This window comes from Xiphophorus maculatus, chromosome 18 (assembly GCF_002775205.1).
Source record: "Xiphophorus maculatus strain JP 163 A chromosome 18, X_maculatus-5.0-male, whole genome shotgun sequence".
Taxonomy (NCBI): domain Eukaryota; kingdom Metazoa; phylum Chordata; class Actinopteri; order Cyprinodontiformes; family Poeciliidae; genus Xiphophorus; species Xiphophorus maculatus.
The window spans coordinates 22608298-22631539 of NC_036460.1; the positions used below are offsets into that span (position 1 = coordinate 22608298).

The 23242-nt window shown below is 38.4% G+C and overlaps 1 protein-coding gene and 1 long non-coding RNA gene across 5 annotated transcripts; both read right to left on the reverse strand.

Annotated features, from left to right (window-relative positions):
* Window positions 1-12883: 12883 nt before the first annotated feature.
* Window positions 12884-15068, reverse strand: LOC111612047. Its single transcript, XR_002754376.1, has 3 exons — window positions 14934-15068; window positions 13634-13696; window positions 12884-13564 (listed from the first exon to the last, which is right to left on the reverse strand). It is a non-coding gene; the product is annotated as an uncharacterized LOC111612047 (long non-coding RNA).
* Window positions 15069-17867: 2799 nt separating this feature from the next.
* On the reverse strand, window positions 17868-22448 carry LOC111611942. 4 transcript variants are annotated; one of them, XM_023350996.1, is made up of 10 exons: window positions 22252-22448; window positions 20955-21030; window positions 20723-20838; window positions 20167-20309; window positions 19811-19895; window positions 19482-19626; window positions 19168-19361; window positions 18825-18969; window positions 18599-18726; window positions 17868-18250 (listed from the first exon to the last, which is right to left on the reverse strand). In XM_023350996.1, the coding sequence occupies exons 2-10, from the start codon at window positions 21019-21021 to the stop codon at window positions 17945-17947; spliced, it is 1329 nt and encodes a 442-aa protein (XP_023206764.1). In that variant the 5' UTR covers window positions 21022-21030; window positions 22252-22448; the 3' UTR covers window positions 17868-17944. The 4 variants fall into 4 exon arrangements, with proteins under 4 accessions (XP_023206764.1, XP_023206766.1, XP_023206765.1 ...); XM_023350998.1 differs by lacking the exon at window positions 22252-22448 and adding an exon at window positions 21217-21860; XM_023350997.1 differs by lacking the exon at window positions 22252-22448 and having other exon boundaries at window positions 20955-21860.
* Window positions 22449-23242: the final 794 nt, after the last annotated feature.

Genomic DNA, 23242 nt, shown 5'->3' on the forward strand with positions numbered 1-23242 from the left:
ACGAACAGGTCAGTAGGTCTTTATATTAAGAATTATCAGTTAATTTTGTCTTTACTTCTCATGAATACTAATTTTTTTTCAACAGTTCCATACATTATTTTACAAATTTCCAAAGTTTTGATAGCCCCTGAACCTTTTCCCTCTTTTTTATGCCACATTAAGACAAGCTTTAACATATTTTGTTGGAACTCTCTGTGTTTAACCATCACAGTAGCACGTTGATATCAGGATGTTAAAAGATAAATGATTTTTAAGCTTTTCACAAAGAAAAATCTGCAATGTGTGACAAAGTGTATTTAACCCTGATACTCTGATAACTGTAAACAAAATCCAGTGCAATTTATTTACTTCAACGTTCACTTAATTCGTGAACAGACTCATCCGAGTGCATTTTAACCCAAATATATTTCCTGTGAAGGTTTCAGACATTTTGTTAAAGAGCTTCAATGAGTAAACATCACGGCTTGACAGGTGAGACATGTGTCACATGAAAAAAGACTCAGAGTTCAAAAGACTTGAGAAATGGGCAAAGACTCATTTTCCAGCAGAGAATCTGTTGTGAGAATTGTTGTTCACAGACCCTTTGCTTCTAATGTGACCAAGCTATTTTGAATGAAAAACAGGTTTTAGATGTGCAAAGCTGGTACACACATCCCATGGGGTGAACAGTCCACACACAAAAAAATAATGTAATGAAATGCAGTGAGTGGTGGTGAGGAAGATGCTGAGGACCCAGGTTGGAATGAAGAAGTGATGATTTAATAATGAAAATACAAATACAAAAAATCCAGGCAGCACAGATTGAGCAGGAGACTTAAAGCTCAAATACTGGAAGCAACTGGTTACAAAATATCCAGCAGACAAGCCGTCAGACTAGACAGCCACACAGATAAGACAAGGACCCGACGAGGAACAATGAATACAGGTGGGATTAAATACGCAGGGAGACAATTAGGAGAAACAAGGGACAGCTGGAGACAATCAAGGGGTGGACAGGACAACACGGAGACCTAATTAACTGAAAACGACACAAAAACCTAAATTAACACAGAGAGAAAAAACCAAAACCTTACAAAAAAAATAACAATTTCAGATTTTAATTGTAAATTGTATTCAAAATAGTGTTGGTCTGCCAAATAAAAGCCCTATAAAATGTATACAAGCAGGGGACTAATGTGAGAAAAGATGAAGGGGTACGAACGCTTCTGCAAGGCACTTTATTGTTCGTTTTGAAAGCAAATGAACAAACTTTAGTGAGAGCAGAAAACCTTCTTTTGTAATGTGTAACTAAGTCTTGTTGCGTCCCTTTGCCATTTAACAGTCATCTATTCTTTACTCGAAAGCTGAAAGACAAACTCTTTTTGCAACTTCCTTTGGATAGCCGTGCATCGTTAAGGGTCCTTTTTTCCATTTGCTGCTCATAAGGCAGCTGTCTAACTTAGTTAAGGACACACCCTGCACATCCACATAAGGAATTTATTTATAGGGAAAGCGTGTTTACGATGCACCATGTGTCAGAAAGCAGTTTTACAAACCCTGCATCCCCCCTCAGTTTTCTCCTCTCCTTGCTGAAAGAGTAATTGTACCTGGGAATGCTGACACATAAGTGATGTATTTAACCATATGTTTCATTGAGTTAGCAATTAATCTGCAGATTGTGTCAGCACTGGGACGTTCATATTCTGTTATTGCTCCTTTTTTGTCTTTCAGTCGACTAACGTTAACAGAGAGCAGCGAAGGAGCTCAGCAAATGGAAATCATTTCTCCTCCTCCGCCTCTCTGGAGGGGCTTTCGTAACCAGATCCCCCCTGCATGCTGTCTCTGCAGTGGGCAGAGAGTCGGTTACCTGCTAGAGGTCAAAGCCGAAAACACATTCACAGAAGCGCCGAGACCTTCGCCCTGCTGCATTGTGGAACAGAAACGGTCCACAAACACCACATTGATGACGTGCGTGTGTCGCGGCGTTGTGTGAGTTGTACAGTACGTGAAGGTTTGTGTCACTGTGTGGATCTGAATAAACAACCTACACGAGGCCGAGGTCAATCGATGCAGAGAGGAAAACAATCTGCTGGATGTTTTTTTTTTTCTTTTCTTTTCTCTGTGCTCCATAGAGCTCAGTTCAACTGGAATGTGTTACATTACTCTCATCCTTATTCATATGGTGCTAATCACAGCAGGATATGAGGCATTGTTTTCCCAAATAATCTTTGGAAAAACATTTTTTTTTTTAATGCTTCTTATTCACCTTTTGACGCTCTTTTTGTTGAGCACTGATGAAAATCCTTTTGCCCTTTCACCCGCTGTATTTTTTCTTTCTTCTTCATTTGATTTATAGTCAGACCCAGAAAAGCACACAATGGGCAGAGTGTGGTTGCGTGTCTTGCACCACTACATCATCTCTAGCAGGACTTTCCATGTGCAGCTGATTATAGTGGCCTTGCGGACCCAAAGAGAATTTCCATAAAGAATAATTGATAAGATTTGTTAGTCGAATAGATGGTGGGGGAGACCATCGTAGCTTGAGCCTTAAAATATTCAACATTTTAAGCTAATTTAATAGTATGAGCAGGCTGTACTTTATCTGGGGAAACATGTTACACGCCCTGTAGCTGGTTGTGAATGACTCGGCTGGTAATAGTCAGTTTCACTCATGTTCCCTCGTGGCTAGCCTCTCAAGCAAACATGATTTTTGTGTTTTAGTTTTAAATTTTAAAAGGGAAATGATCTTTTCAAAGATAATGTCAGTGCATATTTCCACAAGGTTCAAAATGTGTTTCCAGAAAGATTTCAGAATCTGAAACGAGTTTAAGCCTCTAAACGTTATCACATTTTCTCTTTGCACACTGTTCTTCTCAACTGAGATAAAGTTAAGCTTTGAATGCTTAACTTAGTCTGCCATGACTAATTAATTGTTTTAGGACTATGCAGCCTGAATTAGTGTAAAAAAAAATACAAAATTCTAAAGATATTTAGTATCTTAACTTTTTTCAAAATGCAATTTCTTCATAAGTAGTGTGAATGCAATTATCAAGCAAATCCCAATATGTCTTCTAGTCATTCTAATTGTGCTAATGAATGATGCAAAAATAGTAAAGAGTGGGATAAGTAAGCAGGTAGCCAGAGGCAACGCAGTTGGCTAGTGGGCTTTATTTTAGCTGAGCAGTCAAATAAAAATGTACCTGCCACCAAACATCTACAGTATTTGACCAGTGCGTGGACTTTAGCCTTCAAGGTCTCAAAGGTCTAACATTGTGCAACATTCATTAGCTTCGTGAATGCTTGCTTCAGGCTCGAGGATGAAAATGTGCTTCAGCTGTGTGTCGTCATTTAATACATGTGTTTATCCTCAGTAAATGAGCCAGATCTCCCAGTACATTTATCCAGTCCAGTCAGGCCGCTTTGTTGCAGTGGTCCTGCCACACCTCAGAGCATGAATGGTTATGCAAAGTCATCGGGCAGTCATATTAGATCGGTACAGCAAGTCGTCTCAAAAGCCCAGATTTGTATCTGAGCTGCATGTCTTTATGTCTTTTATTTCTCGCTCGTTTTTCAAGGGAAAGCTGTTCTAGCTAGATAGACCTTTGACCTGGCCTGTTGAATTTGAGATATGTGATCTTGTACCAAAAGGTTCACTAGCAGCTGAGGTAAAAGTAGCCAAGTAAGCGTCTGGGAGAGCAGGCAGCATGTAGACTAAAATTGCAAGCCAGAACACAATCTCCCCACAGGACATTTGCAGGGAACATTTGAGGCAGAGGCAGTATAAACCAGCCTGAACAAGTAAGGACTCTGGTTTGCTGAGATCAACACACCCTTCTTGCTAGGCTCCCAGCCCACTCTCTTCCCCTGCTCCTTTGCCCGCGCTCCTGTTTTGGCAGTCATGCGATACCGTACTGCATGGAGGCGATCAGAATCTCCTCTTTTCAGTGGTCTGCCCTCGCCCTGTCTTGATTTCGACATCCCGCTCTACTCTCGTACAGTAGATGTCTTAGTTTGAGGCTCGGTCAGTTGAACAAAGGACTAAAAGGGAAACGTTATGACCATAAAGCTCCTTTTACTGTGTTTTTTTGAAAAAGTGAAAAGAGAAAGGCATAGAACCGCCATTTGGTATGATGCCAATGAGTCGATCTGAAGGGATTAAGCTTTTCATTTATTAACACTGACCACCTATGTTGCTGAGTCATCATAACTTGAATATTTGCTCTTCGAACTTGCCTTACGCAGTTTGCACAGCCACACATCTGCGTGTCAGGGAGTGGCATTTACATTTAATGACCGTAGAACCACGTGGATCTACATTTTCTGCTTCTTTTTCTTGTTTGCAAAGGGAATCATGTCATAAGCTTTTGACATTTTGTTGCATTATGACCAAAAGCCTCAGTGTGGCATACCAACACAATGTTGTGCATCCAATGGAAGGAAAGGAATACATTGTTTTTACCATTTTAAGAAATAAACATCTAAAAATGAGGCGTACATTTGAATTGAGCTACTGTAACTTGCTGAACAAACCTTTTCAGTGATTACATCTGCAACTCTTTTTGGGATATGTCGCAACAAGCTTTGCACACTTGGAGGTTGGGATTGTTTTTTGTTGTTTTTTTTATCATAGTCTTCTTGTCAGGACTTTTGCTGCCTCTGACAAGGTTTTGTCCGTTTGCTGTTCTTCTGCGATGCCATGCTGCGTCTGCGTTTGGACACTGTAATGAAGGTCTTCATTACTTAGCTGGAAACACTTAAAATGTGGGTTGAATGATAAAAGAAACGGGTACAAACAGATTGAAGTATCTTATTGATTGTGTGTTTTTATGCAGTGGCATCTGGAGCTGATGGTGTCCTGTTAAAATAAAACAAACCAATGGATACAAGTATTGTGACTGTTTGAAATGCACTGAAATGTTTTGTGTAGCTGTGGCTTACCTCTGTCTCTTCCTCTGCAGGGTGTTCAGGCTAAAAGAGTCCCCAGGGGCCCGAGCACCTTTTAAAGGTTCCGGAAGAGACCAATGCAGATGGAAGAGGGGGAGCAATAGAACTATGCACTTTAGAAGTTTAATGTTGGATTTTTATTTATAGAAATGTCCTTTTAGAAATTTAATGTCTGTTTAAAAATGAATAGTATTTGCTAATATTATTCTGAATATTTGGTTGTTTTTGTCAAGTTTGTTTGTGTGTATGTATTTTGTATTACCCTGTGTCTTGGTGGGTTTGTTAATTGGAGCCGCCAGAGACTATAAAAGGCTGCATGTTGGGTGGATGCTGCTGAGACCCCAAGGCCATTGTAAGCAGGGTTGTCTGTGTGAACCTGTTAAATGTTGGTGAATAAACACCCAGTGGGTCTGCACCGTTTCTCTGCCTCAAGACTCCTACTTAATCCAGCCGCTAAGGGCCTTTCTAACAGACACAAAAGTCTTGTCGTGTCCCTTTCACAATTTTATTGTCTGTAGGTGACTAGCAAAAGCAGTGAAGAGCTGAGAAATAAATTCCCTACATTTAAAACTTTCTTTCATGATATGACGCCTCTGAACTGGGGCTATTGTGGTTCAGGTCTCACTGGTTCAGGCTGAAACTTATTGCTCCCATGGCAACTATTATATAATCCCCATCCACCGGGCGATCTTTTGTTAGCATGGAGGATGCGCTATGATGGTCTGTGTTGACACAACAATCATAAATTCTTTAGGTGTGTCGATTACATTCCTTTTGAAAATGCGTTTGACTCTGTTCTGTAGGAACAGGAGGTCAGATAGACAGGCTTTATGTACAAATATCTCCTTCCTTCCTCCCCCTGGACTTTTAATAACTGGAATACTTTCTCATTCTCGTTCATTACCTTCGTAATCTACAAATATTTTTCTTCATGAAAATCTCCAGGGTCCCAGGCCTTCAATATTAACATTAGAAGTCCATGGACTCCGCTGGATTAGTCGATTTAATGTGATCTCAGTAGCTGAAGGCTTTGAGAAAATTAAAACACGGGCAAAGTTCTGTGTGTTTGATCTGAAATAATGAATTTAGAGTTCAGAAGGACTAAATAGAGATTGTGAAAGACATGCGTCTTAATCTCATCTGTCTACACGTCCAGATTTGCGATGCACCTCTCTCCCTGCCCCTCTTACTCCCCCGCGGTGTGCGGATCACATGCCTGCCTATAATCCCCTTACAGTAGCCGATAATGCCTGCTGTCCTGAGCTGCGTGTTGCAGCAGATTAAAGCATGGGATGGTTGGCAAAACCGTTCCTGCACTCACTGACACCCTCCACGGCCCAACTGTGTCCTGAAAATGGACTTCTTGCAGATCTCACTGTCTGCAGTGTGAGTGATACTTGCTATAGTTTCTTGCCTTATTCCGGAAGTTTGGTGTCTTTACCTTTGTCCAGATCAAACTCAGTTCTGATGTGTTTGGATTCAGTTATCTGCAGGAAGACCAATTTAGGTCAAAGCATCAGCTGATCCAATCTATCACCATGTGAAAGACAATGGATTAGGATGTTCACCAACAACCGGGGAACCAAAAAAACTCCTTCATGAAAGTTAGGCCACTGCAGCACTAGTGACCACAATGAAAACCGTTATACATTGACATGGACTGAGAGAATTCATGCCCTGTACTTTCATTCACATTAACAAGATCAAATGTCAGTTGTACTGTAGAATTGCAAAAAGTGGTTGAAACGACAGAAAACCATTTCTGAACTCTTCAACCTTACTTGAAGTAAAGAGTGAGATGGTTGAAACTTGGACAATCAATATTAGTTTACAATTGTTACTTTCTCGTGCAACTCTCGTGTTATAAATGTTCTGCTGCTGCTGCTGCCATTTTCTCATCCACTCCTTTTTCTAGAGTTTCTCACTCTTTTTCTGAGGCAGTGTTTTGGCATTCAGGGTTGTTGCTTTCCACTGTCACCACATGCATGCTCAGAATGAGAGATTGCTGGACAATGAGAGGCTTGATTCGATCAGCTCTTAAACAGAATCCTTGTTTTAACAATTGGCGTAATAAACTGAACTTGACTGTATTATTATAACGACACTTGATTTGGAATGTGTGTAATCAGATTGACTGCGCCTAAAAGACAACATCAAATTGGCTACTGTATGGATAACATTTGATTCTGTTTGTTTTTGTAAAGTGCCTTTAGATGACATTTGTAGCAAATTATATAAACAGACTAAATTGACCTGATGTGAACTGGAAGCAATTGACTTTTGAACATTGCAAACTTCTTTATGCAGAGCAGTACCTGTACATATAAGCTTCAGTTGGATTAAAAATATAATGAAAAAGCTTCAATGTTTTTAGTTTTGCCAGACACTTATGATTTGGATATGCCTCAAATACCATTTTTGCAGGTTTTAGCATGCAGTTATACATCTGTCTGAGGCGGCGCCCATTTTCGTTTAGAACGAGTCTTCCGCGAAAGCTCGACTTTATTGCTCGGCTTCAAAAGCGCTCTTTTTGATGTGGCATGATTGTCCCACCGTTTCTGTAAAAGCCAGACCTGAAAGAATCCTGCCGTGGGGGCCCTAAGCAAACAGTGGCCAGGAGAATGGAGGTTCTCGGAGCCCGGGGCAGCATCAGCAAGAGGTCAGAACGAGAGGTCAGACAGTCTAAAGCTCCCTCTGTGTCGGAGATGGCTCTGGGGTAGGTGCTCAGACACACCCCATCCCGTGAGAACAGCCCTTCTGCATAGCTCTCTGGAATGGGGAATTAGGTGTACATGTTGGCCCAAGTCAATATACACACACACACACACACACCTATGAACAGGGAATCATCAGTGTAGACATGCACAAGAAATACAGTAAAGACACATATTGCACAAATTTTCTTTTAAGAAATTTATACACGCAAGTAAATGGCAAATATGTCTAATTCCGTACAGAAATAGTTTACTTTGTGGGGTAGGTTTGCTGTCTTAATAAGAGACTGAATTACAGTTGACCACATTAGCTAAACATTAACGACCCATTCTGGTGAGGGCTGGTCAGGAGACCAGGTGGAGATTTGACCTGGGAAGCAAAAGATGTTTTCAGTGTTTATTGTGACAAAGATGAATAGATTTGATATTTTTAGTCACATCTTCATTATTTCCTTTGCGTTGAAGGAGCTCTGTTGCAGTGTTTAAGTTTTCCACCCTCCTTTGGAACTACAATAGCTCAGTTATCTAGAGAAAGGTGAAATGCTAACAATGCTTGGCTGGGTTGAAGGAAAACAATAACCCATAATGACATGTTTTTTTCTGAAAGATGCAGTACATAGTGTCTCTGCAGACCAGAAAAGAGACCTTTTCTGCTAATTGCCACTTTTGACAACACATTAAAGCAAAAAAAAAAAAAACAACTCAAGAATAACACTAGAATGGCTAGAGTTAGTCCACTTTGACGTATACCTATATCGGCTTCGATAGTCCAACTGGCCTGAAGGATTTTATCTAGCAGGTGCTTTTGTTCAGTAAATAGGGCCATTACCTTATCAGTACCCTGGTAATGGCCTCAACGCATCTCACAGTTGCACAATAGACTTAGACTTCGACTTCGACTTAGACTGACTTTGTTGTCATTTTCAATGCACAGGGTGTATAAAGAACGAAATTTCGTTGCATACGGCTCAGGATAATGTTTGAAGTTCCAATGTTGTGAGTAAAATAAAAGTCTGATGGCAAGTAGGAAAAAGCTGTTTCGGAACCAGGTGGGCCTGCACCGGATGCTGCAGAACCTCTTTCCAGAGGGCAGCAGGGAGAACAGTCCATGGTGGGGGTGTGAGGGGTCACTGATGATGTTTCGGCCTCAGGACACGCATCCTGCATCGATGGTTGACCTGACACTTCGCCCTTTTGCCTGAGCTGGGTGTGGAAGGTTGTTGCCGAAGCAGTTTCTCCTTGTGTGCCTTCTTCTCACTCACATGAGAGTTACCGAACTCTTTTGCAAGCTCAACCAGGAAGTCCACCCGTCTCTCCTGCACCCCAATGCATGCCTGATAAAGCACATGTGCATTCAGTGCTGCCATGTCAATCATGTTTGCCAGGTTTGCTGACCAGCTGTCACATAGTGATGGAACCTTGGTCACCCCCCTGCAAGATAATGACTGAAATAAATGCCATTAGTTCTTGTGAACTAAATAGGTGAAGCAGTCACCTATTTATCCTCCACAGCACAAAAGGCTGCATGCAAATTTGCATGTGCAAAGTCTCCCAGATTTCTTTTGCTTACACTTTTTGCATGATTTTTTTTTAGGTGGATCAACACAATTAATTTGGTTATTTTATTTCTAAACTGTCATTTTAAACCCACTTAGCTTTATTTCAAAGAGAAACATTACTCATTTCTTTTAGAAAAACCTTTGCATATTTTTTGAAACAGATTCTATGTTTTGCAAACTCTATGTACATTTGGCAAAATGACCTGGATAATGCAGCACAACATCATGGATCAGCTGCAAAAGGTCACATCTCTCCAAAAACACTTCATGTATGCTTCAAAACTAAACTGAAGAGCACTACCTACAGGAGACCTGATCTCCTGCAGGTATCATAGATACCCACCCCCAACATGGACTATTCACATTCCTACCTTCTGGCCTGACGGTCAACGAGCACATTTACAATTGAAGAAGGGATGCTAATTTGAGCCATCAGAGTCGTCAGGGTGGACTCCGGCCTTTTGGCCCTGCTGAGCCGATATGGGAAGGACTCGAAAACTGTATCATCCTAGTGATAAAGGACTGTGAGAAAATCATTTTGAGAAAACCAGCTGCATCTTTATACAGAAGAAGACACTCAATCGCTTAAACTTAGCACACTGGAAGTGAAAAAAAATATTAATAATACATTTCTATGTTTTTTTTTTTAGAATTAAAGTTTGAAAATCATTATGGCAAAGACCTACTTTAAGTTTTAAGTCATTTTAGTATTTGGTTGTTTCTTAAATTCACAACCAAACACCTGTTCTAGGTTTTGTTCTGTTTAAGTATTGCAACAAGCTGCTGCTGCTGGTAAGGAAGATATGGGACCACCATCTCCTCTCAAGATAATGTAGTTTATGTAACATTTTTAACTCATCCAGCATAGCACAACTGAAATTAGATTTGTTTGTATTTCATCTTCCTTTGTTATTATTATTTTTTTCACAAGATTTATGAGCGTATTTACAGGAATTTTTACCATTCTTCCCGAGGCTCATTTATGAGGTCAAACACTGATTCATTCTAAAGGTGTTACATCAGGTTGAGCTCAGGACTCGGTGCAGGCTAGGTCTTTCACACCTGCTCAACCTTGGATTTATAGTGTCAATAAATCCAAACTTTATCTGAGGTTGTGCAAGGTGCAATCTTTAGTGCAAGGTTGTGCACTAAATCCAAATGTGGATTTAGTGCACATTTGATTTGCCAAATGGTGCACAAACTGATCCCAAAAAGTTTGAGATATAAAATTCTCCAAGTTGTCTTGATACGATAATGTTAAAAAAAAAAAAAAGAGTTTCTTTCACTGGAACTAAAGAGCCATACCCAATTTTTAAAAAAAGTAGTCCCACACCATTATCGTCACAGTACCAAACTTCAAACATTTGGAGTTCTCGAGCTAATGGCCGCTGATCATGATTCAGCATCCTCTGAACCTGGCTGCAATTTAGATAGCCTTGGATTTTGTGGCAGCTGAAATTCCACTTTGTTTTAATACCAGTAGCAATTGAGGGTGGAAAGGAAATTTCACAATTCCCATTCCAGTAATCACTCCTGCCAGGACATACGCTTCTTTTTTAATCTTCCTTTTAGCTGTACTTCCTGTTTGGTCTCACTCCCAGTTTTACAGCTTCCTGCATCTCTGGTGGTTGATGTTTATCTTCTCGGCATTTAGATTTTTTGTTTTCAGTTTTACCGCAGTTCAATGCATATTTGTTGCATCTGTCTTTTCTTTCTGCCTACCTGCCCTCTTTATGCAAAGTGGTCTTCATTCACAATGAAGAGTTTACTTCAAATCCTTCCAGTTGTACACCAATAAAAAGATAGATAAATATAAAATTTAATTATGTTTTAATCAGCAACTAAGCCAATTGTTATCCAACTAAGGCCTGAGTGTGGTACACGACAAACAACAATAGGTTAGAATATTCATGAGGGCTCACTTCCTCTTCTGTTCTCTTCACTGAAGCTACAATAGTTCTGTAATCTCATAATTTGCTGCTTTAGGTCATTTCCTTACCTTCTGAAGTCATTCAGAATCCGGAATGGGCAGAATATGGTAAAGGTTCAAATGATTTTACAGCCAGATATCAATTTTCCTGAGTAAGGGGATTCTTTTATGATAATCGTGTGTTTGATCACTCAGTACAAGTCAAAGTAGCAACATCTGAGACCTTAGAAACAACCAAAAGGTAACTTATTGAGACCAAGAAATGAAACATGTCAACACCTAACGAAAACACGCTTTGCAGCAATCCTTCGTCTCTATGTTAGAAAGCAAGGAGCTACTTTCATTTTTAGCTAATTGGCTTTGGTATGTTCAGACTGTGACTTAAAGGCGTCATGTCGTCCGCTTCACATGTTCTGATGCAACAGCCTGGCCTTGTTTCATTTCTTAAATACATGCAACAATGAAGTAGAAAAAAAACATTTGACATTGATATATGAGCAGAACATACTGACCATTTCCTGGCTGTGAATTTGACGCAGGAAACTTTGTAAAAAAAAGTTAAGAGGTTGATTGGTTTTAGCATGGACACGCTCTAAATAAAACAAAGTCACTTTAACCTTCCTACGTTTTAATTGAGATGTTTGGTGGTGGTGCTCTGAGCACATTTTGGAGATTTAAGAGGTGAGATTTTTTTTTTTTAATTTTTGAACAAGGAAAGAGTGGGTTGAAGAAAACACTGTCGGGCACAGAGGAACCATTACATAAAACCTTCTAAACAGGACCGAGGAGCATGTGAAGAACACACATTGACTAAACAAACAGCCTCTCTTTGCACACCCTGCCGAATGAACTATAGGCAACAAAACTATTTATGGTAACCGTAATGGCTGTGATAAATTGCATCATTTTGTCCGGATACCAAAAATAAAATCCAAACCCCAGATGACAAGTTACATTCTTTTTTTCTTTTTTTTCCAACCACATATGGAAACTGTAAGTAAACGCGTTAAAATCAGGTTAAATAACAATATTAGGATGGGTAAAAAAAGGATGTTATGGATGTGGTGGAGCTACAGGAGGTTAGGAAAGTACAGACTGTCCTGCCATTACATGAGTGCACATAGTTTTGGTGATATGTTTACATATCATGTGTGTGTGTGGGGGAGGGAGGGGAGGTACTGAACAAGTTTGTCTTATGTCTCTGGGACTTTGTTCTGTTTATATTCATTGTGAGGATACAGAGGATTTTATGGACAGACATGTTTTCATTTGAAGTCAGATTAGACTTGTGTGGGAGTTATTGTGACACCAGTTTGTCAAAATACATGCAGACACTCAGCTGCAGGCTGCCTGTTACCCGGATGAAGCAGGCAAACGGCCTTTGAGAAAGCTGCTGTTTTCCTGCTTATTTGATGTTGTGTGCTGCCCTCTAGTTGTCACTAGTTTTAATAGAGGACAAAAATAAATAAATACATTGCTGTTAAGGACGTAAAACACTAGATCTCCAACCTCGACGGTAAAATGGGAACATGTTGTGTTTACGCCGTCTAGAAAATTTGTGAGGAGATGCAAAATGTTTAAATTGATTTTTATTTATGCATTTATTTTGGGTGATAACTCAAGCAGATCATGAATGTGACGGGCTGATATTGAATCGACGTGTATTTAACCATGACAGCATGTTTTGGTTAAGAGAAGACCTTATTTCCCTTCACAGATAAGAATATTTCTAAAGAAAAGTATGCATTTTCAGATTAATCAAATATTATCTCAATAGTAAAACTGACGGAACTTTTTCCACATTTCGAGACGTTAAAAGAAATTGTTTTTTGTTATGATTTTATATGACAGACAACACGTAAGAGCTCAAGATTGTAAAGTGGAATGAAAATAATGTGTTTTTCTATATATATTTTTTATGAATGGGAAGGTGATGAGTGTGTTTTTATTCAACTACCTTTTGCTTTGAAACACCTGAATAAAGTCTAGTGCAGCTAATTAGAAAACGACCAGAAGTCATGTGATCAGTTCCCACCTGTAGAGAACTGATTTCAGCTTAGAGCAGGATTTTGTTCTACGGCGGCTCTTCCAACAAGATAATGACAACTGAAAACATTCAGGAAAAGTAAGAGCAAAACACTGGATTACTCTGAGCCCTGAATCCCGTGGACGGAGCTGAAACATCTGGAGAAAGCACCTGTCAAGCCCGAAACAACTGGAGCAGTTTGCCCTTGAGGAGTGGGCAAGAATGCCCATCTGGGAGGAGCAGAAGTCTCAGTTACAGAAATCGTTTGATTGCAGGGATTTCCTCAAAAAGGTTAAAAAGATTAAATCATTTTAATCAAATCAACCTAAAACACATTAAACCACTTGCCTACCTGCATTGCATAAATCAGCACTCCCAAATCAAATCTTGGTGTATCCAATGTGGTGCAACCCTAGCAAATAAAACAATATATAAACACACAATTCGTTCGGATTAAAAGGACCAATGTATAAAAACCTACCTGCGGCGTCGAACACCCACGCCCAGGTAACGCTGCCAGCCGAACACCATCAACGATGCAGTCCTGTATAAAAACACCACATCAGCACAACTTACTTAAAAGAATCACTTTAAAACGATTTCCCCCCCAACCTACCACAGCCAGCAAACAGCGTGGGCCCAACACACAGCTGGTCTGGCCACCAGCTTAACCTTTTATGGAGGCACAGGCTGGAGAGAGTGCGACACCTAATGGTGCCACCTGGTTACACTACGTTTTTTTCTCTCTCTCTCTCTTATAGGTCTCATTCTGTTGTTTAAAAAAAATCTTGTAGGTAGCTGAATACAACTGGATAGTAAAACTAAAGGTGAATATTGCAATCAAAATACACACATAGCTCCACTAGATGGCGGTATATGAACACCATAAGCTTGTGTTTCACACAGAGTTGTTTAAATTGCTTTCAGCTGCAAAAACTGAAGTGCATTACATAAAATGTCCCGTTCAGTTTGTCTTTACAGTAAATACGTAGTTTTCCGTGATGTAGGAATACCGTGACTCTTTCATATCAGAAGTTTCTTTATGATATCAAAATATCAGAAAGCTAATCTTTCTGAGGGTATACTAGGAGTAACTGGGATGTTTTGCACTTACTGAACATTCATCGTTTCAACAAATGTTAACAAAACCTGTCCGTTTCATTAAGGAATGACAAAAAAATTGTAGAACATGCACTCTCAAAGCAAAATATCATAAAGTTACATATATTTAAAAAGTAAACATAGCCATATGCAACTCCCTCCATATTTCTTTTGTATTTTTAAGTACAGATTTGTAGTTTTTTTTTTTTTTACTTTTTAACTTGACTCCTCACTGCACATGATAGCAACATAGACTTGGGGTCCTTGTTTGTCATGGTTTGTCCAGTTGGGTTAAACGTTTTAGTTATTTTTCTAACTGTAGGCAGAAGCCAATCTTTCAGAGTATTTGATTTCTTTTGACCGGTTTTCTACTTATAAAGACCAGCACAACTTATGTTCTGATCTCGACCAGCAGAAACTCACCTCCCTGCCCTGCTATATAATATGTTCAAGTAAAATAAGAGGTCATGGAATATTGATTCAAAGTTTGTAAATGCTCTGATCAATTTCAAAAGTAAAGTGCAATTTAAAAAAAACAATGGTCTGTTACATTTCTTTTGCAGGAATTGATTTTATTTGAAACTTGTAGTGACTATTTGTCTCAAACTCAAAATTCCAAAAACAAAAAACTCAAGAGTTAAAAGTGATCAAAGCAAAGTGAATTAAACTCAAATAGTCACCTGATGTGCCGGGGGTTTCTGGCTTACGCAGTTCAAAAAAGGGATCGAAACAGTCAAAATGCAGCTCTTTGGTTAGTTTATTCCAATTTCCAGATAAAAACAAGTTGCAGGCTTCACAGGATCCTACTAGTTCTCCTGTTCTGATTCCTGCACCTGTTCTCTCATTGATTGACTGATGACTGACTGACAACTGACATAACTGGGACTGACTGATACTGGCACTGGTAAAAAAAAACCATATGACCACCCATGTGCATATTGACCTAACTAAAACCTACCTATTTATACTGTGACACACCCACGTGCCAAACTGGAATTAATCAACTAATTAAGTGAATTACTAACCAAAGAACCTATTTGAAAATAACAAATTAAACAAACATTCTAATTATAAATCAACTAGAAAATAAGCAAATAAAAATGAACTAAATAATGTAAATTCCAAGATTTAACTGAAAGTAGATAAATAGCTCCTACAAAACTTTTTATCACATGCGACCAAGGTTACAATGTTGAACACGTCTTTCTTTTTCAGCTTTACTCTTTTAACGTTTTTTTTTTGTGTTGTTGTTTATTGGTTTGTTTAACTTAACCTTTCTAAATGCAACCCTGTACAGAAATTAAAACCTTAAAGTAAATAGCAGCAGACCAGATCTGAGGTCCCCAATGAAAGGTGCATGGTTATGCTTTGGGCCAAGCTTCAGGACTGAGGAAACAAGCTGAAAAACAGCAATCCAGTCTGTCAACATGCTTTGCCTTAGTGTATGTTTATCATTTGTTTTTTTTTACTCAATGAATTAGAAATATTTCTGTGATTTCCTCAACCGAGTTCGGTTTGTTAATGCATGCTTAACAGTCAATATAGGGCCAGACGATGTGTTTGTTGCTGAGTGTTCATGAACATTGTTTTCTGTTTGTTTTGATGAGTCATGCCTTGGCAGATACCGCCGCGATGATATGACGGTGATAACAGAGAGGGTCAGAGTGATGCATGTGAAAACTAATCATTACGTGTGGCCTGCATTTGTTTTGTGTCTGCACCAAACCAAGTGAGCTGGGCATTTTGGGATCCTAAATTCCAGTTTTGTTTTTTGTTTTGTTTGTTTTTTCTGTTAACCTCAGTTTGCATGAAGAGAAATAAACAAGGAGAATGTGTTAAATATTTAAAGAATCATGAAGGGAAGTAGACAGTAACACTAGACAGTTAAATGCCCAAAGTTAGTCAGAAACTGAGATGGTAAAATTGTATTGATTCGTTGTGTCTGGGGGACAGTTCACAGTGCAGAGATGATCAATTTAGGTAGATGAAAAGAAAAACAACCATTAAAATTTCCTTTTAGGTCATGATTGGAAAAAAACAAACAAAAATTCAGTCGGCAGCATTAAAGTCACTAAAAAACTTCTGTGTTTTTTTTTTAACACAAAGTAGCGATCATAAAAGATCATCCTAGCATCTACAGATGACACCATGTATTTGGATACACTGCATGAAAGAGAAGCAACTATTTCTTTTTCACTGACTGACATCAATCGGACCAAACGTTTCCAGCCTTGGGTCAGCTCTGACTACACTTTACACATTATGTCAAATTAGCTTTCTTGAAATGTTAATAAACACACGCATTTTTCAGATAGGAGCATCACTGAAGCAAAATGTATGGTCACAGTCGTCCAGCAGGATATGGGACTTCCGCAGTCATTTTCTGAAGCATACCAACTGGAATCCGAAGCTGTGCAAGGAATGTATTGGCAATGTTCAGATTATCTAGTTTTTGGGCAAATTCCGGTCATTCTGGAGGTAAGGTCTGTTGCAAGAGTGTTCAGATCATTTCACCTTTCTACATTTCGACACTCTTTAACTCACAGACATTAAATCTTTTATTGAGGTTTTATGTCCTAAAGCGACATAAGGTAGTGCAGAATTTAAAGTCAAAGGTTTAACATCTTCTTACAAAAACAGATCTAATCAAAGCACGGTCTTTCACATGTAGAATTTGAATTGATTGTCTTTGAATTTGATTGGATTGAACCGACTATGAGTGTAAATTGGATGGTTTTTTAAAAAAAATAACCTTTGCTTTGAATTTCAAAAGCAAATGGGGCCAAACACAAAAGCATGCCCCATTTCCAATTTATATTTGTAAAAAGCAAAATTTAAAACCATCAATCCTTTCAATAAAAATAGCTTAAGGTTTTGGGTTGTAACATATGAAAATGTGTAAAATGCTTCAGCAAATGGCGTTAAGGAAAAATGAGAAAAGGAGAGCGGGGAGTTTCTTTGAGTTCAGAATACTTTCTCACATTGTGCCATCAAATATTCCCGATGAAATCTAATGGAAAAGCACATTTTTGACCACATATAGTCAGCTTTCATAGGCGAGGTTGCATCAGGTGCACCCACCTGGAAAATATCACGCCACGGACTCTATTCCTGGCCAGCTATTACACAGTAAAAACTGCTGGGTTGAAAATAACCCAATACGTAACCCAGCGCTGGGTCATATATGGACCGACCCAACGCTGGGTTGTTTTAACTCAACTGGGTTGGGTTGAGGGTTTGACCCAGCACATTGGGTCATAGCTGCAACCTAAAGCTTGGGTTAAATTGACCACTGCCCAAAGTTAAAATGACTCAATATTGGGTTGAAATTTATTACCCATTAAAAGGGTCATTTTACCACCATATTTTTATTTTTAATTTTTTTTTCCTTTTCTACTTTAAAATTCACTATAAAAATTTAACTAAAAACATTCAGATTAGCTCAAAATAACTTTTATTTGCAAATGTTATACATTCCAACATACATGAAATTTTTAATACAGACATGTAAAAGTTACATATAAACAATTGATTAAATCTGCACCCTTTTTTAACTTTATTGGTGTACACAACGAAATATTTTCATCAAAAGAGTTTGAAGGAAATGTAAAAAAAATAGTAACATAGTAACAAAGAAGGTTTTTCAATCAGAACATTTAAAACTTATTTAAGGGTTATTGAAGAATTGCATTTATTCTTCCATGGCCTCCAACTGTGCCCTCATTAATTTTATCGGGGGTGACTCGTTTCCTGGGATTTCATATATCACAGTTTGGAGAAAATCCCAAATCTGGATACACGACTTCGGATAACTCACATCAAAAACAAAGAATGATTTGAAACAGCCATCAACGGCCCCCAAAAGAGATGGATATTCCAAAGCAGTTCCATTTATGACGACAAATGCTTGGGAACAACAATACCTGTCCCCAAGCATGAGAACACGTGGATGCTCTGTTGCTGTACTTCCAAGATATTCCACCATATTTGTCCCAATCTGGTGTGTGGAAAAAGCAGAAAGGAAGCCATTAGTCATTTAAAGGTAAGGAGGAACATTCCCCACTAATACTTTTTGACTAATTCTTATATGATTTTTGTTTGATACATTATCAAAAGACCCTTGCATTTGAAGTTTACATATACTATACTATATAAAAAGACATATTTTTGGTCAACGCTGTCTCGTGTTATATGACATTAAAATTCTTATTTCACGTCAATTAGGACTTGGTAAATTCCAGATTAATGACAGGGAGAACAGTGAGGGAAAAAAAGCATATTTGTTTTAAACTTCTGGTTTCAACTACATTTAAACAGCAAAGAACTCATTCTGACATGAACTTACTGGCTGGACATCAATGAAGGCTTGCTGGACTTCAAGGTTGCTGGGTCTGACCACCTTTCGCCCAACTCTGTAGGGAACAGCAGGGAGGAGTTTTGGCAGCAGCTGCAGTGCCACGTCACCTTGTTTGTCTGTCAAAGCAAAACTCAGATTAAAATGCTACACAATCAAAAAAGAGCCACAGGAGAAAAAAATTAGTTCAGAAAATGTTCCTTTTGAGCTTCAATACCTTGTGGAAGCAACTCAATCTCAGGCAGAAGACCGCTCTCCTCCTTCTTCCCCATGCGAATGACCTTTGATGAGAACAAGGTGTTCCAGTTCTCTGTCAGTTTTCCACAAGACTGTGGATATAAAACGGCAAAGTCCTGCAAAATCTAACAATCAGAAAAGACAAAAATACAAATCAAATGTAAAAGTGAAATGAACTATTACATTCAACCTTTCATGGATGCTACAAATGTATGTTCTGGGTAGTTTGACATTTTGAGTTTGATTGTAATTGTACATTTTCACATGGTATTGCAGTTTATTGTTTAACATTTAACTGATCTCAATATGAGGTATAACCTCACCATCCCTGGTGTGTCCAACAAACGTGGGAACTCTGCAAAAATCTGCTGCATTGGGATTGTCCCACTTGAGCGGATCCATCCTGCGCGATATACTGCAGTTTCCCGCCTGTATTGGACAACCTGGTCTGCGGGCCAGAAGTTATTTTTTAGCCATTCTGTCATCTGGATGGCACGCTCAGCACTGATGGTTGGTTCTGTGGGGAAAAAAATATTACAGGAATTAAAAGAAAAAAAAAGTGAGGTAATTCACAGCAATAAGAGCTTAGATTGCTGCTCAAAACAATAGGGCTTGGAAAAAGTCTATGTGCTAGTACCAGGCAAACTTGATCTTTTTGGTGGAGCTTCTGGGGCTGAAAGCATCTTCTTCCTTGGTTGATGCCTTTTCCTTACATTACGGAGACGCTCCTCCAGAAAGCCAGTTGCTGGCCTGTGTTGTCTTCCGCAGGTAAACCAGGCGTCCTGAACATTTTTAACAAAAGAAATATAAAAGTTAAATGTTAGCCTTTCTGTTTTAATGTCCAAATTTTTTATTAAACCTACAACTCAAAGCTCAAACACCATAGTTACAATGATATTTAATGCTAACCATTGTGCAAGTTGTTGAAGTACTTGTGTGCTAGTTCTCTGAAGTGTGAAAACTTACATATCCTGTGCCATGGCTGTCTCTTAAACATGGAAACTGGTCCACAATCGAAGATGCCAGAATTGCTTTAGTGTCTGAAGATGGGCTGGAAACAAAAAAAATTACACTCAGTAAGACAGGCAAGTAAAATATTTTATTTTAATTAGTTATTGTAAGATTAAAACATAGAGCAGAAACCTTAAAACACAAACAATTTCCAAAAAATCCAGTTTTTATTAGCCCAACACATACTTTAAGACTTCTTACTGGAGAAATTTTACTTAGGTGAGCACTGCACAATGCCGTTAATGTTCTGACCAAGAGCAAAATGTTACAAAAACAACCTAATTGATCCAGTTTTTACAAGAAATACTCACTTTTCTCCATATTGATCCATCAGGTGTGACACAAGTGTTCTGACCATGCACCGTCTTTCACGAATGGATATATGCTGATTTCCATCAAGACTGATAACCACAGGTCTACCTTCAGGGGAGGCACTGAGGATCTCACGGATGTTCTACAGATAAATAGTGAAAAATAAAATAGCTGTTATTTAGCTGCAGTTTAATATTCTTAGAAATTTAAGAAAAGATGAGATGTGTCATTTTTAATTTTAATTAGTAAGAATGGATGTCAATATGTTATGTAGGAAAGGTTGATTGTGCAGCTTAACTTACAAATGCTGCTCTTCCAACAGAAGAAACTCCACTCTCTAATTCAGCATGTGGTGTAGGATCAGCATCTTCAGTTGTTTTAGGGCTAGATGTCCAGTGTGCTCAAAGTGAGCACACTGGACATATCTTGAAGTTGAATATGTGTTATGAATTACTCTTAGGTGAGAAAAAAAAATCCTTATGTTATGTCCTAAAGACATCCCACATTTAAAACACACATATCCCATTTTGTCTTGTCCTATGACTCAAAGCATACCTCAAGAAATTTTGCAAAATGACGTTGAAATTTCAGACGAGGACCAAGGTGAGGAATCAGGGATGTCAGGCAGTTAGCATCCAAAAGAAAGAAGCTTTCTTCATCAATGTTTTCAGCTGAAATATATTAGAAATTACATATTAATATTTTCAATCCAAAGAATTCCTGCCAATGCATGCTTTTAAGTACACACACACACGCACACACACACACATGTATATACTTAACCTACCTTCAAAAGCAGGGATTAGGTCAGAAAGTTTCCATTCAGTCAGCTTCTGTTTTACAAACTCATCCATCTTTCAGATCTTTCAGGGAAAAAAGTGATACAATTTGAGTCATTTTTTTCCTATGTGGAAAATAACCTGTACAATGTGTGCAAAAATATTTTATTTAGGACAATCACCAAATATTTCACAGCAAATAAGAAAAAATAATAGGACATTGACTATATGTTTAGCAGCTAATAACCCTGAACAAATGTAAAACATCACTTTTTGGGACACCAGGAGAGATCACACTGTTCAGTCTTGTTTTCACCAGCTCTCCCCTCAGCGCAACCTGATACCTGACAACATGAAGCAGATCTGTGTAAACCCAAAAGTTAATCCAGCTGTTTTCACTAATAACTGTATGTTTTTAATTCCACCTTGGTGGCTAATAATGGCCAGAATAACATACGTGCGCATTATCTAATTTCTGCGTCATGATGATGTTGCTGCTTACATAAAATCATATGGTAATGACAGATACATATAGCCGTCAGTTTGTGTTAAGCATATGCCATCGCAGAGTGTGCTGATCTGACAGAACACCGGTGGGGACGACTCCAAACATGTCGGAGCACTTTTAAATTAAGAGATATTTCAATAAATCGAGCAGATATTTTATTGTTACATAGTTAAATCTTCACTAGAAATCTGTAAAAGTTACTTTTATTTGACAGAAAGCATATTATCCAACTTTAGCTTCCCCTCCTCTGCCATTGCTGGTGCATACTTTTTTTTTCTTCTCCACTGCCTCAATCGGTTTCACCCAGGTTAACCGTATAATAGCATAGCATAGTGTGTTCAGTAAGAAATAAAAGGCTTAATGAAAATGGCATTTAACAGTTATATTACTGATATATTACTATGAATACCTGTATAGCCCGTATCGCTTCGGACACCGCTACTGCAAAGACTCCAGTCCCTACTTGTCGCTATAGATCCGTTATTAGCATTCTGGCTAAGCTACCACCCTTTGCGCGCGCTAGTGAACGAGGCCCGCGAAAACCAGGGGGGGGGGGGGGGGGCAAAGCGCTATCTCTCCCTCCCACACCCTCACCTTTTTTTTAAACCAAATTGGATAAATTATCTTTGAATTAAATGAATTATTTCAAAAACATTACCCTATCAACGAAGATGATAGGTTAAATCAAATAATTAAATTAAAGTTACATAAATTTAATTTAAAAAATCTGTAGTATATGAAGAATACAATAACCCTATAAACTTTAAAAAATATTATGCCATGATATTGTAACTTACCATGTTTTATTTGAATTGAGAAATCCAGTGTTGTCTGATCAGGTCACAGTCCAGTTGAAAATGGAGGTTTGTGAAGAGGGCAATGGAGTTTTACCCAATTGGTTGGGTCAAACTGTTTTTGACCCAACCAATTGGGTAAAGTGTTGAGTCAACTGAACCTGAAACCTAACAGAATCAGTTAAGTGGAGTTCATTAAAACAAAAAAAAAAAAGTCAACCCAACCGCTGGGTCACTACTTTTGAACCAATATTGGGTCAAAGTAACCCAACATATGACCCAGCATCTCTTACCCAGAAGTTCGGTTATGAAAATAACCCAGCATTTTTTACTGTGTAGTAACCATTTACCCTATGAGTCATCGGGGTGGATGTTTTATCAGCTGCTAAATATAACCTCCACGTATTGATGTGCTGCTACCAGAGACTGAGTTCTCGAGAAAACAAGAAAAATGACTTCATTTTAGGGAAATGGGTAAATAGACACGAAGATTTTATATTATACATTTAAGCATCGTCTTTAGTTGTTCATGTTTTGACATGAGTTTTGTGTTATAAGTATCCAATCCTTTTAATTATTTCAGTTTGAATGAAGAAAAAAGTTGAAATCTTAATATATTTAGTTTTTTTTATTTATTAAAAAAGACATCTGATTTGCTAGTTCTAGCTAGTTCCAGTAGATGGCGGTAATGCACATCGAAACGTAGCAGAAGAAGAAGTAACTGTCCATTCTGTACAAACCAAGCTTCAATCTATGGAAGCCCGTTTCCGCCACTCTGTAAAAAAAAAAAAAAAAAAATTATCTCATTATAATGAGATAATTTTTTTTTTTTTTTACAGAGTGGCGGAAACGGGCTTCCATATCAATCTTTTTCTATTCAGTTGTGATTTATACTGTTTAGGATTTACTAAGTGACAAAGTAACAAACATCTTACCTGCAACAGAAACTCTCAGTCGCTTAATTTAGTCATGGAGGCTGTAGCTAATGACGACT